The sequence below is a fragment of the Calidris pugnax genome, unplaced genomic scaffold (genome assembly GCF_001431845.1).
Source record: "Calidris pugnax isolate Ruff unplaced genomic scaffold, ASM143184v1 scaffold1, whole genome shotgun sequence".
NCBI classification, from domain to species: domain Eukaryota; kingdom Metazoa; phylum Chordata; class Aves; order Charadriiformes; family Scolopacidae; genus Calidris; species Calidris pugnax.
Window position 1 is genome coordinate 5,508,463 of NW_015090800.1, and position 22,766 is coordinate 5,531,228.

Below are 22,766 nucleotides of genomic sequence, written 5' to 3' on the forward strand. Positions count from 1 at the left end.
TGAACCAATACCAGTTTTTATGATATTCTTATCTTTCTTTTCTAATTCTGAACTTCATTTCAATATAATGAAATGCACCTGGATTTCCTTCCCAACTTCATCGGCACTTATTCCTGCTCCTCCATGGCAGAAATTTTCAACTTTGTTTAAATACAAAGAGGAACAAGAGAAAGACTACTAATGAATGGAGACATTGGGAGCAGTAGCTCAATTCAAGTGGCCTGAAACTGGCTAATAGCAAGACTGGCCAAAGAAGACAAACACCAAGTGTTGGTGAGTGGAAAAGTGTTTACAGAAACAAAAGGAAGTGAGGATTAAGCTTTTCAGTTTGTTAAACACCTGAAAGTTTCTTCAGCCAATTTCCATTTAACTTTGAAAAGGAAAGGGCCACCAATATTTAAAATACTTTAAAATGCAGAGTCTCCCAACACAGGGAGCCATTTAAAAGAAAACAGGTAGCCTCATTTCACGTATTTATACTTCTGGTTAATGAGCAGGTAACAACATCCACAACTTGTCTCAAGTTGTTACTATACATCATTAATATCTCTTTATGAAAGAGTGTTTGTTTAAAGAGCATGATTCAGTAAACAAGAAAGTTCATTTATGGAAATTCAGATATCTTTTAAACTTCTCAAAATTCTGATTTCACAAATGTAACTCTTGGAAGGAAAAGAGTATCCAGGCACCACATAAGCAGCAGAGGACTTGAAAAAAGAAAATCTACAAAAAAACCCAACAAACAAACCACAAAAAAACCCCTTTCAGTCAGGTTCACCCTTGCCTTGAAGGAACAGGCTAATGACAAGAAGCAAAGCTAAGCTATCCTGACTACTTTGTGAAACATACTACCACTCCGTCTCATTCTAGTGATCATGTACAAGGTAAAAAAATCTGTTTAAGGCAAGCCTTCCAAATTCTATTTAAAAAAAACCACCCCAAAACCAAGCAGCCACAGTTGCTTCACTCTTTGTGCTTTAGGAGTAGGAAAAATTAACATCAGAGAGCTCTTCGAGGCACAATATAGAATTGGACTTTTTTTTTCCCCCCAATATGGACAAAATAAAACACCTCTTGAGACACATAAACTTTCAATATTATATAAAATGAAGACACCTCTGCCTAAATAAATATTTTGCTTTATAAAAGGGATTTTTCTCAAGAAGGCTGTTTCCTACGATACTTGAACATTCACACAAATGTTGCATTTCTTACCGGTACCCTGCTAAGTGGGGGCTTTGAAGGAGAGGTCCCTGGTTTCACTACAGCTGTTGCAATGCTGCTCGATGCCGAAATATAGCTGACCGGGGTGATCCCTTGCCCAGGAGTGGCAACTGGTGTCAGCACTGGCAAGCCAGTTGGTCCAAGAGGCAAACTGCTGGGAGGTATACAAGTGCTAATGGATGTCAGGGGTTTGGTTGGTGCAACAGCAGTGGTTGGTATCCCAGGAATAACTGTAGTATCCATTACCAATGATGTCTCCAGAGATACTGATGGATGCGTCGTTCCCACGTTGCCGTGTTCGCTGAAGAGAGACCGTAGCTTTTCCTCCAGGGTCTTTATATCATCGATACCAGGAGCTTTAGACTGAGCATCAGCATCAGCCTCCAGGCAGTGGATGTGAGGCTGATTGGGTAACGGAGCTGGTTGAGGCTGGCTGTGTATCAAAGTCTGCTGTACAGCGGGCAAGTTAGTCACCGGCTGCGGTAAGACACCAGGTAAGGGAACCTGGGGCAACATGGGTGTTGCACCTGGAATCTGGGGTAGGACAGGTGTTGATGTAATTCCTGATGGGACAAGTAAGGGATGTATCACCGGTTGAGCGACTGAACCACATATGCTTGTTGCCACTGAGGATGACAATGGTGCAGAAATTGGAAGAGATAAGCCAGCTGCACTGCAGAGCTGTGATTTATCCATAGACTGCCCACTCTCAGGTAGTGGCTGTGGGGCACTCACAACTGTTGTTTCTGCCAGATTGGAGACAGAGCCACTGCTACTAAGATGAGGAAGCTGCAAAGCCACATTCTGAGGCAGGGACAGGGCAACAGATGTCTGTGGTCCTGCCATACTACTTACAATCTGCGGAGGAGACTGAGATGTCACAGCTGGTGCAACACCACCAACACCAGTGACACCAGGAACCTGGGTAGATGGCAGTGCCAAAGAAGACGGTGTGCTGATACTGGGAGCAACATCTCCAGTTACTACTGGTTGAGCAGGCTGGGATGTGGTAGGTAAGGAGAAAGAAGCAGGGGCGCTCACACTGGAAGCGACACCAGTCGATTGCTGTCCAGATTGTGAGGCTGGAGGTGGAGAAACAGAGCTTGGCACACTTGCGCTCGGTGCAACCCCAACAGAGGCACCTTCTGAAGGCAAAGTAACAGATCCTGGAAGAGAAACACCTGTGCTGGAGGGAACAGATATTGAAGAAGCAGCCACAGATACAGGAGCTGCACCACTGCCTGCCATGGTAGAAAGTGCAGGTGGAAATGGTGGTACTGTTTGATTGAACACTGGAGGAGCAGTACTAGGTCCTTCTGTCATTTGAGCATGCCCCATCTCAGAGAAAGCTTGCTGCAAGCTCAGTGATGATGCGGAGTGGGAGAGATTCATTCCAGGACCATGTAGTGGAGATGCAGCAACTGCAAGAACAGAAAAATGTCAGTCCACACGGAAAAGCTCATCGCAGTATTATTGTCTATTGCTAGTCTTAAATCACATCTACCTCTCAGCATAATAAAAAAAAATTACAAATCCAGGCTTAAAGTACAGAATTAATGTTTCAGAGGCTTGCAGACAGCCCATCAACATTCCCTCACCTCACCACGAAGAATCCTGCATAGTATCACCCAAATTATAATCACTTTTTACCAGCACAAACAGTTCCTTACATCCTCAAGTATTTTAAGAGGTGTTTTGAAACAGTTTAGTTAACTAACTTCACAGTTTTGATGAATATGCCTTAGCCATCCAATTTTAAGAGTTCGGATTACTTACCTAAATCCGAAGTTTCTTTTCCTCCAGGAACAGCAGATGTGAAAAAGCCCTGTTCTTTTAACCGACTCTCAGGAACAGGGCTGACAATAAACCGTCTTCCTGCAGAATGGACAACCTGGGTAAAGGAGCTAGGAGGAACCCCTAAACAGAAAGAAGTTAGATGTTTAGTTATACAAGGTTGTAACTAAATCCATAACCTGCAATATGGAATGTGCACTCCATCATACAAAATAAAAACTTGGCTGCACCCATCCGCTGAAACAGAAAAAGATAAATCACAAAAGACTTACCTATTCTTTGTGGCATGGAAGATGTAGGATCTGGCTGTTTGAACTCTAATTTCTGTAAAGTAAGATAACATTTAAAGTTCTATTCTGAAACAGAAACCCACAAGATAGCTCTTAAAATGCTAGCTTACTGCAATGTGGGCATTTAAGGTAAGCAGTACCTTGGACCCAAGCACCATGACCAAACTAGTGGAATTCTGCCCAGGTTAAGTGTCAGCTACGGTGCTTTTGGAGCTTTTCAGCTTAGTGACCATCAATACAACAAATTGACCTAAACACTCTTTTGTTAATAGGCACTCCAACTGATTTTTTTTTTAAACTTCCCGCAGAAAAATGGATGTTTTAAACTAGTTCTGAGTGGAAATAAGGCAGGGATTCAGGAAATGTCACCCCTTATTCCCAACAACCAATTTCAAAAAACTGTGTTTTATAACCAAGCCATCCAATCTCTTAGTAGCTCACTGGATAGAGGGCCTGAGTCCAGGCACTCAGTGTTTAGTGAGCAGCCCAAGGCTGGGGGTTTTAGTGTTCTGCCTCACAATAAACTCAAATCCAAGAAGCCTCAGCATTTAAGACTGTCTGCTTAGTGGACTGTTAGGAGACTCAGCAGCTTCAGAAGTGTTAGAACATGGCAAAAACCAAAAGGTCAATGCTATTTAGCTCTCTAAATGAATTTTAGGCTCTCGCCCTGATATGAAGGTTTCTCTGTTTGTCTTTTAATTTTTAAGCTTTGAAATTTCTCATGAAGTAAAGTTTCAGTTTATAGCTAGCTCTACTCACAAAACCATACCACCCAAAATGGAAAATACAAACAGCTAAGACAATCTGTCCTTTACGTACCTGCGACCCTGGAAAGAAGCCATCATCTTTTGTCCTCATACTCTCCAAACCCTGATCACCTTCTGGCTCCACACTTACGTCCTCACTCAGCATTTCATCTGCTTTCTCAATAATCTCTCGTACCTGTTCTACGAATGACTCTCTCTCTGTTGCTAAAATAAACTCATTCTGCACCTGTAAAGAGAACAAAGCAACAATAATTTTCCACAAATTATTTCAAAAAATATGTATTTAATAACCAAAATTTACTTTCAGCGTTACTGTTTGTCCTCCCTTCACTGTTCTTTTGCACAAGATAAAGATGGTGACACTGCAGAGAAAAACAATCGTTTCTAAAATTATCTCCAGCACATAATTATTTGCCCTGGTTTATTCTTTGCTGTGGAACAACAGTCAATCTCAATTCTTCATCAAACTGTCACCTCAGTCTTTGCTTAGCACAGTGCAATTTAAAATTAGCAGCCTTATCTCACTGCAGTTCCTCATATCCAATGTAATGTACATTAAGAGCCACATTTAAAGGAAACTGTAACATTAAACAGAAAGTTGAAAATTCTGTATAGCAAGATGTCTTCTGTGCTTCTCTCTTTCCGTGCCATATAGGACTTCTATTCTACGCAGGTTGCACATCACTAACTCAAAGTCTGGCTGTAGTACATAATTGCAAGTATTAATTATGTTCCCTACATGGGAAGAAGAAGGTTGTTCAGTGTATCTAGTTTCAATACATCGTACTGCTTTACAAAACTGCATTCTGCTGTTTATGTTTGAGGAAACAAGCTTAAACAAGTATCCTTGGCATTTAGAAAAAAATTCTTAGTTCAGTCTCTGCCCCCTGAGAAAATTCTGTCTTCTGAAATAACACATGCTAAAACTCTCAGAGATAATGAGTCTGTGAAACAGAAGTTAAAGCTGTCAGTCACAGTATCTCTGCTGGAAAAAAAAGAGAAAATGCCTTAGAGGTAAAGCCCAAGATTTTGTTTTTACATCAAGTTTCTGGGATGCTGGTTCAGAAAAAAGACAGGCATGAGTGATGTGCTTGTATCAGCACCTTGCCATTTTAGTTCAGAACAGCAGCAAAAACTCAAAGCTTAAGCATCAGTTTTAAAGATCTAGCAATGTTTGCTCTTAAAGCAAAGAGAATTTGTTTAATCTGGGACTTTCACAAAGTTGTTCATCAACTGAGCATGCAATATTAGCAGTCAATTTGGTATACCACTGTGTGCCTACAGTTTCTGTTTGTGCTTGTGTACCAATAAGGTGAGCACAGGCCATGCTACATGGAAGAGCAATTCTGAAAACACAAATGAGAAAATAAGACTGCTTATGTTACTACTGTGATTAAGATTGGATTCAATTCTTCATCTCTAAAACATATCTTACCATAATTAAAGCTATTTCCTCGGGGTTGTCACCATCCAAATCAAATTTGAAAGTAACCATTTTCCGATTGTGTGTCTCCAGCTGGCATTCCACTACCCGATCACCTTTATTTGAAACCTAAAGCAAAAAAACCCAGTAGTTCAAATCAAAAGCATGATATTATAAGACTTGAGCTTTAAAGCTTACAGGACAAACCAACAGTATTGGTCTAATAGAAACACATTCTGTCTTTCCAGTCTAATAAACGGTGCCATGTACAACATCCGTTTTTCTGATGATACATCAATTATTCTAGAACAGTCTATGGAATCACTAGTAGCTAAACAAGCAAGTCTGCCACATCTAACACTCCAAAAAGCTCTTGATAGATGATGTATGGAATACTGACTCCAGAAGCAGAAGAAATACATTACACAGCTTGTGTGATTGCAGTGGGGCACGGCACCAAACAAGACACACATTCCTCAAAGTGAAACAAACACTTTTTGAAGCTCAAAAAAGGCATCATCACTACCAAACTATCACTAAACTATAAAAATACTCACATTTAGAATTCTCAGTTTTGGCCTAGCAGTCTTCTCATGGCGAGAGCGACTGCGGACAGACCTCCTCATATGACGTTTGGTAGTCCTCCCTTCGTGCCTTCCACTGGAAGCTGGAACATTCTCGTTGCCATCACTCAATCCTGAAGCAACATCAGAATGTGCACTAAAAAGAAACAAAACACAAAGCATTTTACATTAGTATCCACGCACTCCATAACCACAACAATACAGTCCACCCTACCAGATGGTATTCTCTTCTGGATAGCAGTATATGCCTGTTAATTGCAGAGTAGGGGAGAAGAGTCCTGTCAACACTTAGGGTTGCCTGAATAGCAATTCTAATAGTAATTATTTAGCTACATATCTCTTGCAAACTGAGTGGTACAAATATATCTTCTGAATATGTTTTCAAGCTATTTGGAGTTTGAATTCTGCTTAAGTGCCAAAAGGACAGAAAAACATCCCTTATGCTCCATTTGACATGACAAATAAAAAAGGATTAGAAGTTAAATCACTATACATAATCATATTTACTCCCTCCATGCCCTGCTCGAAATCAAAACTTACTCCAACTCTCATAAGCCTATTTTTCCTCTAGGAAGTTTATTTCCTCACATCCTCAAGAACACCCTCAGTGAAAAAAATATCCCCAGGTGAAAAAAAAGATACCTAAAGATCACCCAAGGAAGAATAATCTAACACACATGAAACTGAAATTAAGTCTGGTGAAAACAATGCTTACCTATCCATAGAGGAAGCCAAAGGGGTAGACAGAGCAGGCTGTGTTGCTGGAAGAGTCTCTGAAGGAGCAGTCTGTGAGACTCCCTGAGTACCCTATGGATAGACATCTCCATCAAGAACCACCCCCAAGGAACACCGTTCCTTTTCAAGTAACCCAGTAGTCCTCAATGTTTCCTCCCAAATCAGTTGTAAAGCTAAAAGCGCTACCTTTTTAGCGTTTCAAACAGATGGCATCTAGACAGCTCTAATTTACAAAAGATTCTAGAGCAAACTGCAGTGAAGCAAATCATCATCTGGGGAGGGGTGGGGAGAGGAAATCAGCCATCCTTTCTGCTGTTACGCGTCACTACAGTTTGCCATGCAGCCAGAGTCTTACTAACAGAATGTGCAAAAGGCAAGCCAATGCAGAACCCAAAGACAATTCAAATTGTCCCTGGCAAGAACAAACGCTGCAGGGAATAGGCACAACGACAGATTCTCCAAGGTTATCAGTTGCACTTTGCCTCTGATATGGCAAAAAAATTTCTATAGTACTAGCAAGAAGTGAAGTGTTAACAGGTTTTTGCCTGCAGGATGCACACTCACTTCCCAACAGAACAACCAGTGGCAACAAGGTCCCCACATTGGCATGACATTCTGCTGTAAGAAAAAGGTCATTTGAAATATTAATTTCCAACTGAAGACAAGCACGGAAGGGATTAGTTCCCCACAAGCATACACTATTGCATAAGTCAAACACCTTAAATGTATTATTAGATTATATTCAACATATTTACCTCCAAAACTGCCTGCTGCGAGGAGGCAGAAGAGGCCTGTTGTGCTAAACTCACGGTAGGCTGGGGCACTTGAACCTGTCCTCCTAGGCTGCCCATGGGAACGATAACGTTCTGCTCCACATAGGGCTGCACACCAGGAGCAAGGTAGCCCGGCTGAGCCATCGCATCTGTGGGTAAGGGAGGGGACAGTACGGCAGAAGGAATGCTAACAGAGGCCACAGCAGAGGAAGGTGCAACACTCGAGTCGCCTGGGTATTGAGGAGGCAGCCGAGACGGGAAGCCCTGTAACAGAAACGAAGGAGTCATGTTAGTGAATGCCAGAGCTACTGAGGAAACAAGAAAGTACTGAAGTATCAGTCTGGGGGGCACGTTCCCACCTCCTGTACTTGTTCAAGCACTCCCAAAGGCTACCATCCCAGAGAAAGAGAGCAAACTGTCCATGTAGCCAAAGCTCAACCTGCAGGTCACCGTGTTTGAACAAGCTATTCCCACCCAAAGTTCCAAGTCTTGGGCAAAACAATCTTCTCACAACTCATGCATTTGCCTATTTGGCTTAATATTTTAAGGGCTGAGACTGGAAATTAGTTTAAAGAATTTTTAGGCTGAACAACTACTGGTCAGAAGATGTTACGCAACTGCTGCTGATTCTCAAGACCAATAGCAACAACACCCTTGTGTTCTTCCTCTCCTCTCGTGATGAGCTGACCCAGGAACATTCCTACACAGAGTTTCTGTTCTACAGCACTCCTTATAATACCAGCGCAGATATTTCTACATCTTTGTAGAAATTTTGCCTATAATTTTCGTTCTAGAAGAACAATCATATGCTGAATCACTATTTTTGTCACTGTTCAGATTGTGTGATCACTGTAAAACTGGCAGAGGAGCTGAAGCAGTCTGTGCCCAACAGTCTAGCATTAGGTACTTACGTTCACGTTCAAGATCCACGCCGTCTGCCTTATTTTAGAAAGTCCATGTCCTCCCCCCTCCCCACCTCCCTTCCCCTTCCCAGACTTGGAATGGAATATTGACATTGCTGAATATGCTGCCATTGATTTTCTTTCCAACACACATCCTCCATTTAAAAGAAAAAAAAAAAAAAATCACAATTTTTTGTACTTTCTTTTTTCCAAGCTGACAAATCTCTTAGATATGTAGCTGTTCTCTTTCACACAGTGGTTGACCAAAGCCCTGCACTATGATTCTGGTATTTTAAAGAAATTCCATTGCCAAATATGAAAAACCCAAAAGACTAGGGTGTCCAAGGACTTCCCCCCGCCCTCCTTAAAATGGTCTTTTTCCACACAACAGAATTTGTCTTCACGGCTTAATGGTTCTCTTATGAAAAGTGAGTTGGCCAGGTCACACAGTTCAGATCTGGTACCTTAGAGGAACAGATAAAAATTGTGGAGAAGAGCTCTGCTGGCTTCCAACAATACCTGGTAAAGAGCATCTCCAGCAGGAAGTGAAGCTTCAGCAGCTTGTCCAATGCTGACTGGCAATCCCACGGACTGGACAGCCGGCTGCAGGAGCTGCGGGAGAACCTGGCTGGGCAACTGAGCCACAGGCTGCATCAGTGTGGGGAGCTGGCTAGGGACAACGGTTGATCCTACGGGCACAGCGGTTGCCGCAGCAGTCGTCGCCAGCGTGAGCAATGGCTGATTCATGCCAGCGGCCATTGAAATGGGCAGTGACTGGAAACCTGGCTGAGCCACTGACACGTGAGGAGCTGCTACGGGCAACTGAGAGACTGAGAACTGGGGAACCATGGAAGTTGGCAAGGGCTGTCCCATGGGGAGGAAATGAGAGCCAATGGGGACTGATGGGGCAACTGAAGGCTGAGGGAGAGAAGGTGCTGCAACAGGTAACTGAGGCTCGCCTTGGATGATCGACACTGGTTGGGAAACAGGAAGCTGGGGAGGTAAAGAAAATAGAGATAGATTTTTTTTTTTTTTAAAGCAGGGTTGCAGAAAGCAGAACTTTTATGCATTAGTCAAAGAAAGAATTATTCAAGTTATAGCACTCTGTTAAAGTGGGCGGGGAGCGCAGTTGGCAGAGTGGCTGGGAAGTTGGCTGGAGTTCCAAAAGGTCCTCACTTCGCAACACTTCCCCTAAAGAACTCACAGGCTCTTGAAACAGACACCCGCAGAGGGTGAAAGAGCAACATTCGAATACCCTGAAGCACTGACTTGTGCATAAACAGAATCAAATTCCCCTCAATCTGTCCCCAGAGCCAAGCCTGCCTTCTTACAGGAAAGAAGCGCAAATCTTTCAACAAATCTGTCAGCTTTGGGTATGGGGACTAAAACAACAGAGAATAGAAAGCCACTGTGCCAGCATTCAGAGGATGGCAGGGGATATGTCAATTAAAGCCAGCAAACAATGCAACTGGAAAGGCAGTTTAGATGAACAAGCAACAAAACAATTTTAAAAAAACAAAAATCAAGGCTCACATGTTCAAGATAGAGATATGAGCCAAAATGAAGTAATATTCAGTAACAGAAGCTTCTTGACGAGGGAGTAAAGGAGAAGAGCTGAATAAGAAAGATGAGAGTGGAGAAGGCAGTCCTTATGGTTCACTACCTAAATAAGTGAATATGTTTTACACACATAATGGTGCAGAAGATAGTCATTGATGGGAAGCAGAGAAATGACAAGTTCCTGAAAATCCATTCATAATATACCATTCATCAATACGCCTCATGGTATCTTTGGCAGTTTAAAGATCTTTGTGCATGGAAGTGCTATCCCTCCCTCAGATTACTCACGACTGCCACGTGTGAAAGAAAGGGTTTCCAACATGTTTTCCAACAAAATTAACAGTTGTAGTACACTAAGAATACTATTATCTGGATGAATGTTTTGGAACCATTAGAAAAGATGACAAAAGTGAAAGGAGCAGTATGTTGAATTTGCCAGCTGTGAAGAAGAAAATCATCTGCTAGAAAGAAGAATTGTGTTTACCTGTGTCCCAGCTGCTGCCTGAGGCATCGGCATAATCTGTGAAGTTTGAGTTTGAGAGACAGTTTGTGTGGGAGTGGCGCCAGCAGAAACTGATGGCTGCTGCAGCTGGTATTGTCCAGGCTGTTGGGAAGAGGCTGACTGTGCATTCTGTAGTAGAGAAAAGAGGCAGAAGCTATTTTTCCCCCCACAGAAGTTTTTTAAGCGTGTCCTACTTTAATTCTACTTTTTACTCCCTCATAATCGACACCAATTGTTCTTCTGAATGTGCTGAGTCAATTAAGCTTTAGCAATTACTTATTAGCATTACTAATACAACGCCATTATCGGCACCAAATATTGCAACAGAATTATTTGGGGAAAAAAAAAAAAAGAATGAAGATTCTATAAAGGAAGACAAGGCAGTGAAGAGAAGAGGATGTTGCAGAAGACAGTATTTCCAGTTAGAAAAAATTATGAGAATGAAGTCTGCCTGTCTAGACAGTCTAACTTGCAAATCCTGACATTGAACTTCCACTGCAAGCTCAGGTGAAAGTTGGGAAAGACAGACACAGGAAAATAAGTATTAACATGATCCTAAAAGTAAATTTCAGAAAGTCAATGAAGTTAATCTCATAGCATGTTAGATTGGGTGAGAACCAGAGGATTCCTCTCCTTTTGTCCAAAACTACAGGTTGAAGGGGAGACAGAAGTTGTCAATTGCTCTTAAAGAGTCATCAACATCATATAATAAAAGTATTTTAGTCCGGGGTTTAGGGACTGTGATCTTACCTGTTGAGTGTGTTGGGTAGGCTGGGATGGCACTGATGCACTGCTTGAGGCTGACTGGCCTTGCACCTGTGTCTGGAGGAGAAAAAAAAAAAAAGGGAATCAGCTTAAACCCTCTGGTTTCTGCAGCAGGCAGTTAGAATAACTTCTGCCTGGACTGATCTGGTTGGGACAGGTTTCTAGCTGTCCTTTTGGACAACCAGTCCTTTTGGCCAAATTCCGCTACAGCAGCCAGAACAGAGTAATCTGGAAAAGTACTGAATTCCGTTTTAAGTCTTCCAAAAGAACCAATCTTTGCAACTCACATGCCCCTCAACATGAGACAGATGAGCCTACCAGCTGCTTCTTCCACTGATGACGCTCTAAGAGCGGGATACCCTGGTATGGTAACTGGAAATAAAGGTATTAGGTTTTACCTTTACACGTGTTCTAAACATAGTTAGGTGGGGTGATAGGAGGAGGCTAGAAGGAAATAAACTATCTGTTAAAAAAAATATACAGAATTCTAGACCAGTAACAAAGTACTCAGTACATGTACATCTTCCCTTTGAGAGGCATGTCAAAATACAAGCTAGACATCATTTCCAGGCTCAGTACTGTTCCAAGTCTACCAAGAATTGGATATTGAAGAATCTGGGGGTCCACATTCTAGCTAAGATAGAATTTTTGAATGAATAAGCAATGAAAAAAATGGATGAGTGGCATACAAATGAATGTGGAAGATGCAGAGGAAAATGGAATGAATTTTTCTTTTTGTGGCTGCCATTTTTGATCAGATCCCAGGATTTCCATTACTGTTTTTGTGACAATTATATTTCTTTATCAGATCCTGGGAGACAACTAGACAAAGACCTCCACTTGAGTTCCCTGGGCATGCACCACTTTGGTGAACTGTCTATGTAGGAAACATATCTGGTGCATACGTATCGCATCAGAAATATCTACTGAAATTCCTGAATGCTGCCATCATTCAGCTTGTAGAAGCTTATTCGGAACAAGTTTATTAAAATCACATACTTTTTTAATTAGAGAAACTTTGGGGAAAGCAGACTGCCAATAAAAAGACCATTTTTTTCTTTGCTGTTTTAGAAGTTTAAGGCCCTTACTGGCTAGGATCTAAACGCGTGCTACACTCCACTGTTGTTAACCTCTGTTCACATTGACTCAGTTTGTGCTTCAAATTATGTTTGCATGAATTACATAAAAGATCCCAGAATCTATATTCTGTGAAATAATCGTGATCCCTTACTGTGCTTTGCAGATGTATTTTAAATTCATCAGAAATCACCTCCTAAAGTTTAACAAAGGTGGTTTATAGAGCAATCATGCCCAAGTATTTTTCAACTTCTTGCATAGCAGTGTCATTCCACAAGTTCTCCTACAGCACAGAAATTACTATCTATTAAACTACTGATTAAAGCTGTTTCAGCTTCAATAAAACACCTTTGTTATCCCATACAGAAAGCCTTAAATACTTAGCTCTTGATCTTACCACAAAAAGCAAAGATTCCCCTCCAGTTCCTTTACACAAATCCCAAAGTTGCTAATACTCCAATAACCAAAATGTCAGAGAGTCCCTAATTCCAAGAACAGAAGTAGTAAGAGAGAAGTCTACTTAAAGTAGATCCTCTCTTTTCACAAAAAATTATCTGATGAAAAGTTTCAGGCTACAATCGCAGACACAATGTATAAACACATACACCTCACAGTCACAGTATACAAATGCATTACTGACTGTTCCAAGTGCAAATTCCATATATGCTGATAAAACATATACCTCCAAACTAAGCTTCAGCTTTTGCTTTTTAAAAGGATGCTGTATTCTGGACTTACAAGGAAACAATACCTATTAGCAACAGTTGTTTGTACCACTAATTTACTACTCAGCTTTAGTTTCTTTAATGATCCTGCAGGTACATTTCCAGAACCGTGTACACATACATAATAAAGCTCCTTCCATTCCTCTCTTCCCACTTTCCTCCCCCAAGCCTAGAAAAATCTCTTGCATTTTGGACAGTCACCAAATTAACCTTGTTGTTGTCTAATGAAACATTATTCATTCCAAAGTTCAACTTCAAATAACACATTCTCATTCAGTGGCTAAGGAACGGGAACAAAAATACAAAGCAAGTTTTACTCTTACTGCTGGTTCAAACTGTGAAGACACATTTCATTAAACTCCTTTAAAAGCCAGTTTGGTACTCCAGCTATCTGTCGCCAGAAGAAAAACTAGGCCCAGGAGGAACACTGATTATTTGTTACCCGTAACACAAAAGCCCTACCAGCATTTCAGCTGAAGCTGAACACAGACCAAGTGGTTGCTGATGCCTCATTATTTCATCACAACCTGGCAAGCTAGAAATCCTACCAACCTACTGACTCGGTGGGAAGACACCCCCATGAATGCTAATAGTTAAAACCACATGGAGCAAGTTTAAGAACAAGGGTCCCCCTTTAAGTGCAAGGTATGATTTATAAAAATTCTGGAAGGGTTTGCTCCTGTAACCTGAGGATAGAGTGCAGGTGGTCCTGATGAAAGCGAGGTGGACAAGGCCTGCTGAGTCGAGGCTCCCTGGGGGAAGCAGATGAAGAGCTGCGACTCTTGCAACACCTTCTGAGGCAGCTGAACAATGGGCAATGAGAAGTCAGAACCAAAAGCAGAAGATGACCCCCCTGTAGGGGGAGGAGACTGAAAATCGCCAGTGTCAGAGGAAGTCAGTTGTGAGGAATCACTGGAGTATTCTGGGCTTCCTTCCGGCCAGCTCCGCCTGGCAGAGCCCCCTCTGGGACCTGCTAACTCAGGACCGAGATAGTTACACTGCTCCTCTGTCACAGGCTGAAGCCGACCATGCGACCCTATGCCTTGAGTGGATTCCTCTTGACTGGTCTCCATAGAGCCCCGGCGACTTCTGTAGACCCGCTGGGGTAAAACTGGCCCTTCTGCTGGAGCAGAAGTCGGTGTGTGCACATGGAACTCAAAGACACAGCTCGCTCTGCCATCACCACTGTGAGAGAGCACAGCCGGGGCAGAGTGTGGAACAAATACCTGGTGGAACGTCATCTGAGCAGGGTCTGCACTCAGAGGAGCTGAAACACTGGATAATGGAGAAAGGGGACCCATCCCAGAATCCAGCCTCAGGTTCTGAACGTGTCTTGCCAGGTATGTTTGCCCCATTTGAAAGTCGAACACAGAGCTTTGTGGAGGACCACCTTGCCCATTGTTTGACTCAGAGACCTGCTTCAAATGTTGTTCAGTCGCATGAGATTTATAAGCTACTTGATCATACTGCTCCGATACCTGTGATGGATAGTGCATGCCCACCAAATATACAGCTTCTGGATGCATTCTGTAGTGAGCATCCTCTGGAGGAGTTGGTCCAGATCTATAGTCACTGTGGACAGGAGCTGGCTCAAACACGGGATTAACTTGCACATGCAGAGGCTCTCCAGCGACTCTCTGAGCTGCTGTGCTCAGCATAACGAATGCCTCTGGTGTCCAATTGGTGGGACTACCACCAGGTGGGACTAAACTCTGGCCAGTCTTCAGCAATGGCTGGAAGTGGCAAGTTTGAGCTTCCAAAAATGAAGTGCTCTTGCGCCGCTGAGCAACTGCCACCTTCGGCGGGCAGACAGGTGGAGGAGAGAAAGACACCGGCCGTTCATGAACGGTTGGGAAAAATATCTGGGAATCTGGGAACGTTGGTGTTCCCCCACGCGGATGCTGAGGCTGTATTGACATGAACAAGACAAGTAATTCATACATTAAAAGTGAAAGCACATCAACATGCACAGTTCACTAGGCAGTTCTGTGAAGTAACTTTATAGAATGACTACTCAATTCATGGTCAAAAACATACAGTACTTCGGAAATTTAGGTGAGTTGTAAATATCCATTAAATACATCCATGGCAGGCATAGCTACGAATGGAAACATTTGCTTGTGTTAGAGCTGCTTTTCCAGTCCAGTTCCAGTAATTCACAAAAATAAACCAGTTTTGCTCCTGACTATGTAATGAGATTTATTGTCATGGGCTAGCCATTGTGATCAGTGCCTGAAAGCCAATTAAACCCCTGAGGTTACTGCCATATGGGGAATACAAAAATTCAGAGCTTGATAGCAGCAACAATGCAGAGCCTCTAGTTTGCATTTAGAAGATAAAATGGCATTAAATCTTAGTACCATCCAATGCAAAAAACCTACAGTGCTAGTGTCCTGTCAAGAGTGTGCTCTGTATGCAACCCAGGGAGCTACAGAGAAACCTTTTATGAGACAGAACTGAACCATTCAAGCCCACAGATGGAAAAAAAAAATAATATATAAAATTTATAAAACTGCAGACCCTTTCAATTCTGCTCAGTTTGATCACACCTTTTCACATAGGAAATTAGCACTCACTGAAAAAAACTTAACTCTTGCCTAGACAATAAAACATTCACAGGTTTAGTAACAACAGAGTCCACAGGCAATTCCGCTCCATCTGATGTACCACAACAGATGAGGCTCATCTTAAATAAGATTTGTAGGGAAGTTTTCACTAAAAAGAGTTCTATGTAAGAATACCAAATAACTTTGTAATTCCATATTTGTTCATCTCCGCCTACAGTGTGCTGAGAGACAATGCATTATCAACCCCAAAGGGAACAAAAAAATTTGCAAGAGTCAGTAGCAAACATCCTGCCTTTAAGACACGTGCCATTTATGACTTTTTCAAGTTGCTGTTTCCACATTGTTCCATTTCTCCCCAGCCCTTTCTTTTTTTTTTTTCTGGAAAAGCAGCAGCAAATTTCCATATTGACCAACACTAACAAGAAGGTCCTACAGGATGAAGAACTATTCCTGTGTTTTGAAAAGTAATTTCACATACTTGACTTACAGAGAAGCATTTCTTAAAATTTATTTCATGGAAATTAGAGTCCAAAACTGAAAACAGACTACCTCCTGTCCTGCAGCTATCTTGCATCTAACCTTCTGAGAAACATGAAACAATGGCTTCTTCACATCAAGAAGCTGCTGAAGTGGCATTTCTGATTAAAACTTACAGAAAAATCCTCCAAAGAATTCATATTCTGAATTTCTAGTATAACTATCACAACTAGCCAAAGCTTTTAGAATAACTAGCCACAGCAACCAAGATTGTTGTTTTGCTGGTTGTTTTGTGCAGGGCTTAATTAACATTCATTATTTGTTTAAAAGTTGGAAAATAAAAAAACCAAACTGGTTTTCTGACTTAAGGGGCAGGAACTAGTCCTCCCCTTACTTTCTGTAGTACAACTGGCTAATTCACATTTATATTATCCTAAAATACAAAAAACAGTGGTCAGCCACTGTTTGATGATATTTAAGTGTAGTGCTTCCCAAAAAAGATCAACGTTCTAGCAGCACAGTATAAGTAATAAGGAATCAGCTCTTCATTTTCTCATTTTAGAAATGCCCAAAAAGCCCAGGATGTATTTAATGATAACTTATCTTACTGTGCCAGGAGGCAAATGGTAACACATACAGGACTGACAGAGAGGGAGGGCAGGCTGGAGCGTCGATGCTTGCGTGGAGAGGCAGAGTGCATGGGCAGGACACTTTCCAGGGCTTTAGAAAGCTTTTCTGCAAAGGTTTCTTCAGGGACAGTCCGAAGGTAGAAAGGAGAAAGAGGTGCAGACAGCGCTGGTGGTGGGGTGCAAGGAGCACTGAGAGGGATGCAGGACATAGAGGGAAGAGCAGGAAGGTGGGGGACACAAACTGACATGCTACGACCACGTTGAGGCTAAAGGAGGAAAACAAAAGTTAAGAATTGAACACTTCAAAAAAAAAAAAAAAAAAACCAAACCAGAAAAAACTACAATGAGGTAGAAAAGGAATGCAACACACAATGAGAGGTCCACTACTGACTACTGCGTGTGCGAGGAGATATGAGAGATGCTGAATGAATGCCAACACACACTGGGAACAGGCTATGTGCACCTCTGAGGACCCAAGTTTGCCTTTGTTACTGAGCGGGGTGGGAAGTTCCCTAGTACCCCTACGAGAAGGGTAAACAGGCAGGAGAGAATATTTTGTCTGGGGTCACTGGTGTGGCCCATACTGTGTGTAGTCACAGCATCTGGTAGCCTGAGGAGTCAAAAAAACCTAAAACTGATGAGCTTTCAAACATTCGTTCTTAGTTTAGCGAATCAACATGTGTTTATACCTATCACCTCACAAGTCTCTCTGCTTGAATGAATTAGTCTAACTGTACGCTGCTGGCTCTTTATTAAATAAAACATTATCTTAAAAATTTAACATTACACACTTTACAACATGAGTTGTGGGGGGGAAAAAAAAACTGATTTAATGTGTGGAAAAATTCAGTAAAATTAGTCTTAGACAAGCATTTTCCAGACACTGGGCCAATAAAAGCGTCAGGATTTTGTAATCTTGCCACAGTCCAGAAGGCCATAGGTCAAAATCCAACCAAATCGGAAAAATTAGAATTAGGTTTTGAGGTGGGGTGTTTTGGTTTTATTGTTATTGCTTTTTTGGTGTGGTCTGTTTTGCTGTGGTTTTAAGTGAATGGAAAGATGATGTTTTAAAGAGGCAGTCTTCAACTGCAAGTTTTCCTTCTCTAATGGTATATGTATCTTATTTATATTAAGAAATTGTGGATTATATCCATGAAATCAAATAAGGATATCCAGGGAGAAAATCACAAGATATCCAGGGGAGATCTGATTTTAAAGACTCCCAATGTGAGAAAACTTGCTAGACTGCTCAAAAATTTGGGAAAGAGACATAAGGGAACCCAAAGGGTTAAAAATACTTTACCCGTAATCTTCACCTGTTTTAAGGTAGGACTAGTTTCATGTAATTCCTGACTAATTCATCTAAACTGTTCAAAAACATCTCCAGTCATAGAGACTGCAGTACTTATCCGTCCTTTTTGGTTGGGAAAAAAGACTTTCCCAATTAGTCCATGCTGCAATTTAGGCTTATTATTCCTTATTCTCATAACACTGTTCTGATCCGATTAGTCTCCTCCTATTTTACAGTAGCCTTTCAAGCTTTCTCTCTCCTCAAGCTCATCTTTCATAGGCTCAGCTTGACTATTTCAGTCTTCCCACATAAACAATGTTTTCTGTATTTCTAGTGTGGTGGTGTTTGGTTTTTTTTTTAATCACTGTCCTCTGAATTCTCTCCCAATTCACCCTCAAATTCCCTCAAGCAGGGTGTCCAGCATAGACTTTCCAATGGCCAAGAGAAGAACTACTTCACATAACATGATGTTTACCTTTTCCACAACAGCATGATGTTTTTGACCATGTCCATCTCGTGGTCCAATGTAGTCCCTGACTTTTTTTATTTTTCTCCTAGAATTGTTGCCTGGTCAGTTGTTGCTCATCCTGTGCTCGTGTAGCTGATTATTCCTGTTTAAGCATGAAACTTGTTCTTGACCTGATAGAACTGAATTCTTTTTCTTTGAGGCCATTCTCAAGTTGTCACTGTAATTTTGACTTCTCATTCTGTCTTTCCAACAAACCATTAGTAGTTCTTGTAGTTCTACCTGTTCTGTCAACTTCCTGGTACCACTGTTGTCATCATGGAACATGAGCACATTTTAGCAGTGAACTGAGCAGCTTGACTACAACTCTTGTCACGTGCTTGTTCTCCCATCCCCTCTCAAAAGATTATGGTCTGTCAACCTGGAAGCCAACCATCCCAAGACAGTGAAACGGCTTCTGGTCCAATATAGGCCCGGACAATCAAGATATAACTTATGCAGAACAAGAGCTTATTTAGAGGGATTAAAAACTCATTTGATCAAGGACTCACAGTATCACACACTTCAGATGAAGTGCCTTTGAAAAAGATGGAGATGCTTTGCTTGTGAGTGAAACCAGCATGTTTTCCAAAAAGCTAGTAACACCAATGATTCTGTATTAAAGCCTACAACCACAGGTACCAAAAAAAAGGTGAGGATTCTCAGTCTTTAAATGTCACACCTTCTCCCTTAAGGTATTACTACATTATACCATAATGTCTCCGCCTCAGGTTTAGATTTTTATTTGTGTATAAAACAAGTGACAAGGGAACCACTGAAGACAATATAACAGTAGCAGAAGTTCTACTCCAGAGTTAGAATAGACTTCTGCGTACCTTCATACTCAGATCTAAAAAACATACCAAAGAACAAAACATACCAAAATAAAAGGGCAACACAAATGAACATAGTAGGAGAAGTATTTGTGCCCAGTGCAGACTTTCCAGGGGAAAGGAATACGCATGGCAACTGATGAGCAAATCAACACAAGCTAGAAATAAAATTGGGAACAAGGGTGTGGGGTCTTTTCAGTCTGGAGTTCTCACATGCAGCATTCTATAACAGTTTAAAAAAATCTTACCTGCAGAATCTGTAATCAAAGCCTCACAGAACACACACAGCAATTTCATACTTATACAGTAGCTAAAATTATTCTAATCCCATCTTCAAATGAAACCAACAGCTTGATCCCTGGTAACTTCATATGCACATACGCACACCACCTTCCCACGTGAGATTAAATGCTTACTTTTATGAGTGAGTCTTGTTCTAAGGATGTTACTTCCAGCCATTAAAAAACCCCACTAACTTAAGTGCACTCAAGATTAAAAAGCTTTAAAGACAAACATGCCCTTGCACTTTTCCCCACCCCTAGACTCAGTCACCTTGCAAAAACAACCCCTTAACTACTCCCATGCAGAGGCTGTATCACGTGCAAACCAATACATACATGGAAGAGTGCCTGGCAGACTTTCCTCTCACCTTTCAAGAGAAATAAAAATAAAATAATTCCGTGCATTTGCAATACTGTAAGTTCTGGCTTACCGCTGCAGGTGGCTGATATCCTCCGTGCTGCTGCGACTGCACTTGGCCAACAGAAGCTGGATAGCCCTGAACCGCCGCTGTCGAGATGGACTGGTCATGCTGGGAACCGTACGACACAGTCTGCTGACTGCTCACACAGGATTCGGTATAAACAGATGACCCCTGCCCACTGTCAACTGTCCCATCAGCTGCAGAAGTTAAAGATGAACATCTGTGTTTTAAGAACTGCGGTCTCAATTCACAACTTGAAAGATATTATGATCAACCAAATATTAGATCAATGTTTGTGCCGTGTCACATGGACCTCATCAGCATTTTACCACTTGTAATATTTAAGCTCATTAAAAAAATTTTTTTTTTCTTCCTCAGTTCCTTACCGATACGCCTTCCCTTAATCTCTGAAAAAAAATCAGTAATTTCAGAATTTCTTTGGGAATATACTTAATAGCATACTATGCTTCCTATAAAAGGCTAGTCTAGAAATAAAATTTTAAATTCCACATTATTATGAGTGATATTTCAGGGGGGTTTAATTATTATTTTAATTTATTTAATGTTACACAGATGTATAAAACAGGTCTGTTGTGCTGGCTGGCAGATGCACCTGATGTAGTTATTACCTAGAAAGCAAATTACTGTCTGCTCTTTACCTTCACCATTCCAATAGGGAGGTTCTCATCCACCATCATTACTCAAACACCAATTCAAACGTTGGGATGGCAGAAGAGGAAAAGTTAGGAGTGTTAATTCATCTTTTAATTTATAGTATGTAAACCAAAGTGAAACCTTTTTTTTAAGAAAGAAAATTATGAGCTGAACTGCTTGATGTTAATCTCATTTTCACCATAAATGTAAGTTAACAAGGATTCAAATAAGTGTTTTTAGTAGCTCTACCTGCACTGGTGCAAGGGTACACAGCCTTCTGTAGGGCCTGAATAGGAGGGCAGCAAAAACTAGGACATGTAGGTGCTTCAGGTGCCCCACTTTATTTAGTGTATTAACTTAAAACAAAGGAAAATGATGTTGTGCTAAGACACTGGACTGTGAGTTGTGCCAAGACTTGGCTCAGCTAAGGCACAGGAATGCATCTTATTTTGCTGTGCTTTCTAGTGGTGTAATGCTCTTCAGCAGACAGCAATGGCAGACAGCAACATCTTAAGATATTTACTGCTATACCCACCAAAAGTTTAAGACTCTAAGGGGGATAACTGTGTAAGTGCAAGAGTTTCTAAATAAACCGACACACTTACAAAGAATAGATATACTGGGTTGCTGGAACTGCAGCTGTTGGTGTTGATCAGCTTCTGGTTCTTCAGGCTCCACTTGTGTAGAAACCGATGCTGAAGTAGTGGGGACAGGAGTAGTACCAGTGACTGATAGGGGATGCTTTGACCCTGCATGGGAAGCACTTGATGGTTGCTGTTGCTCCAGCTGCTGCTTCTGACTACCTTCTTCCTGAAGCTTCTTCTCCTGTTCTTCTCGCACCAACTGACGCTGCTCTCGCTTTCGCTTAATCAAAGATACCCTGTCCTTGATAGCTTTCGCCATCGTCTTGTGATCCCCTTCACAGACATAGCCAGATTCCACCTGAAGGAGGATATATTCACAGAATTCAGACTGTCAGAGACAGCCACTGTTGTAGTGCTACAATATAAGCTATCGCTCTCTGGCACTAACTTCTCATTCACAAACTCCTGAAGCTGTTTTATTTCTAGACGGTAAGAACAGCACATGCAGAGGCTGACAGACTACGTTTCACTCTCAGAGAAGGCCAGGATCTCTGATATTTTGTAAGGTCACCATCACTTACCATTTCCTGCGCTACATCCTCTGGGACATCTCTCTCCAAGTCAAAGGAGAACTCTATTGCCTCATTATCTTTATATTTGCCCTTGAGTTTTTTGATGTCTTCAATTCGCAGCCAGAGTTTAATGGCAATTTTTTCTCCATCATCTTCCTCTGCTAGTTCTACCCGTACTCCAGTCTCTTCTTGGAAGAAAGCATGATTCAAAAGGTCCTTAATAGCATATCTAGCATATTGGGAAAGAATGTAGACAGCACAAGCAGTTATTAGGTTTTCATAAAATATTAAGAAATATACTTGCCTGATGATCCCCGAATATATCCTCTACAGTTCACGCTTTTCCCACGAGTTATTTGACAGCCCATCACTCAAATTTCTATTTAAAAGCATGATGGAGAAACAAAATGCAACAATGCTACAGATGTATATAAAAAAAAATAAATCACATGGTCAGCGGAAGTACCAACCGACTTAAGCCAACTGAACAGGATTTATATTAAAATAACGAAATATCTTGAAGAAACAAGTTTGGCTTTACTGAACGTTAAGATTCAACACACAGCCCTTAGTCCCCACATCAGTACAGTAATCTAAATATGTATTTCAGTCTATTTCAATATCTTATCTATTAAATTCAGCACTATTTGAGCACCACGTGATTCCTTTCATATTTTACACTATTTTGAACCACTTTGACCTGCATTCTCTTTGGCACAATTAGAAGCTTTGCCCTGAAGGTATAAAAAAGATCTACATTCATACATGCACAGCACTAACAGTAGTGGTCTAAAAGTTAACCGCTTAAACTGAATGGCAAGAAATAAGTG

The 22,766-nt window shown here is 41.4% G+C and overlaps 1 protein-coding gene across 11 annotated transcripts in view; it reads right to left on the reverse strand.

The window, feature by feature from the left end:
- WNK1 (WNK lysine deficient protein kinase 1) overlaps window positions 1-22,766 on the reverse strand; it is a 103,646-nt gene that overhangs the window by 21,596 nt on the left and 59,284 nt on the right. For 6 of the 11 annotated variants that reach the window (XM_014937333.1, XM_014937332.1, XM_014937330.1 and 3 more), the window contains exons 6-21: window positions 21,946-22,165; window positions 21,386-21,722; window positions 20,136-20,323; window positions 16,803-17,060; window positions 13,808-15,028; window positions 11,305-11,376; window positions 10,537-10,683; window positions 9,012-9,485; window positions 7,573-7,854; window positions 6,798-6,889; window positions 6,056-6,218; window positions 5,511-5,627; window positions 4,128-4,301; window positions 3,291-3,342; window positions 3,001-3,141; window positions 1,216-2,645 (exon numbers count right to left, since the gene is read on the reverse strand). In XM_014937333.1, coding sequence (XP_014792819.1) covers window positions 1,216-2,645; window positions 3,001-3,141; window positions 3,291-3,342; window positions 4,128-4,301; window positions 5,511-5,627; window positions 6,056-6,218; window positions 6,798-6,889; window positions 7,573-7,854; window positions 9,012-9,485; window positions 10,537-10,683; window positions 11,305-11,376; window positions 13,808-15,028; window positions 16,803-17,060; window positions 20,136-20,323; window positions 21,386-21,722; window positions 21,946-22,165 — 5,368 coding nt within the window. The remainder of the gene's footprint in view (window positions 1-1,215; window positions 2,646-3,000; window positions 3,142-3,290; window positions 3,343-4,127; window positions 4,302-5,510; window positions 5,628-6,055; window positions 6,219-6,797; window positions 6,890-7,572; window positions 7,855-9,011; window positions 9,486-10,536; window positions 10,684-11,304; window positions 11,377-13,807; window positions 15,029-16,802; window positions 17,061-20,135; window positions 20,324-21,385; window positions 21,723-21,945; window positions 22,166-22,766) is intronic. The other 5 variants (XM_014937336.1, XM_014937337.1, XM_014937338.1 and 2 more) reach the window with 5 other exon arrangements.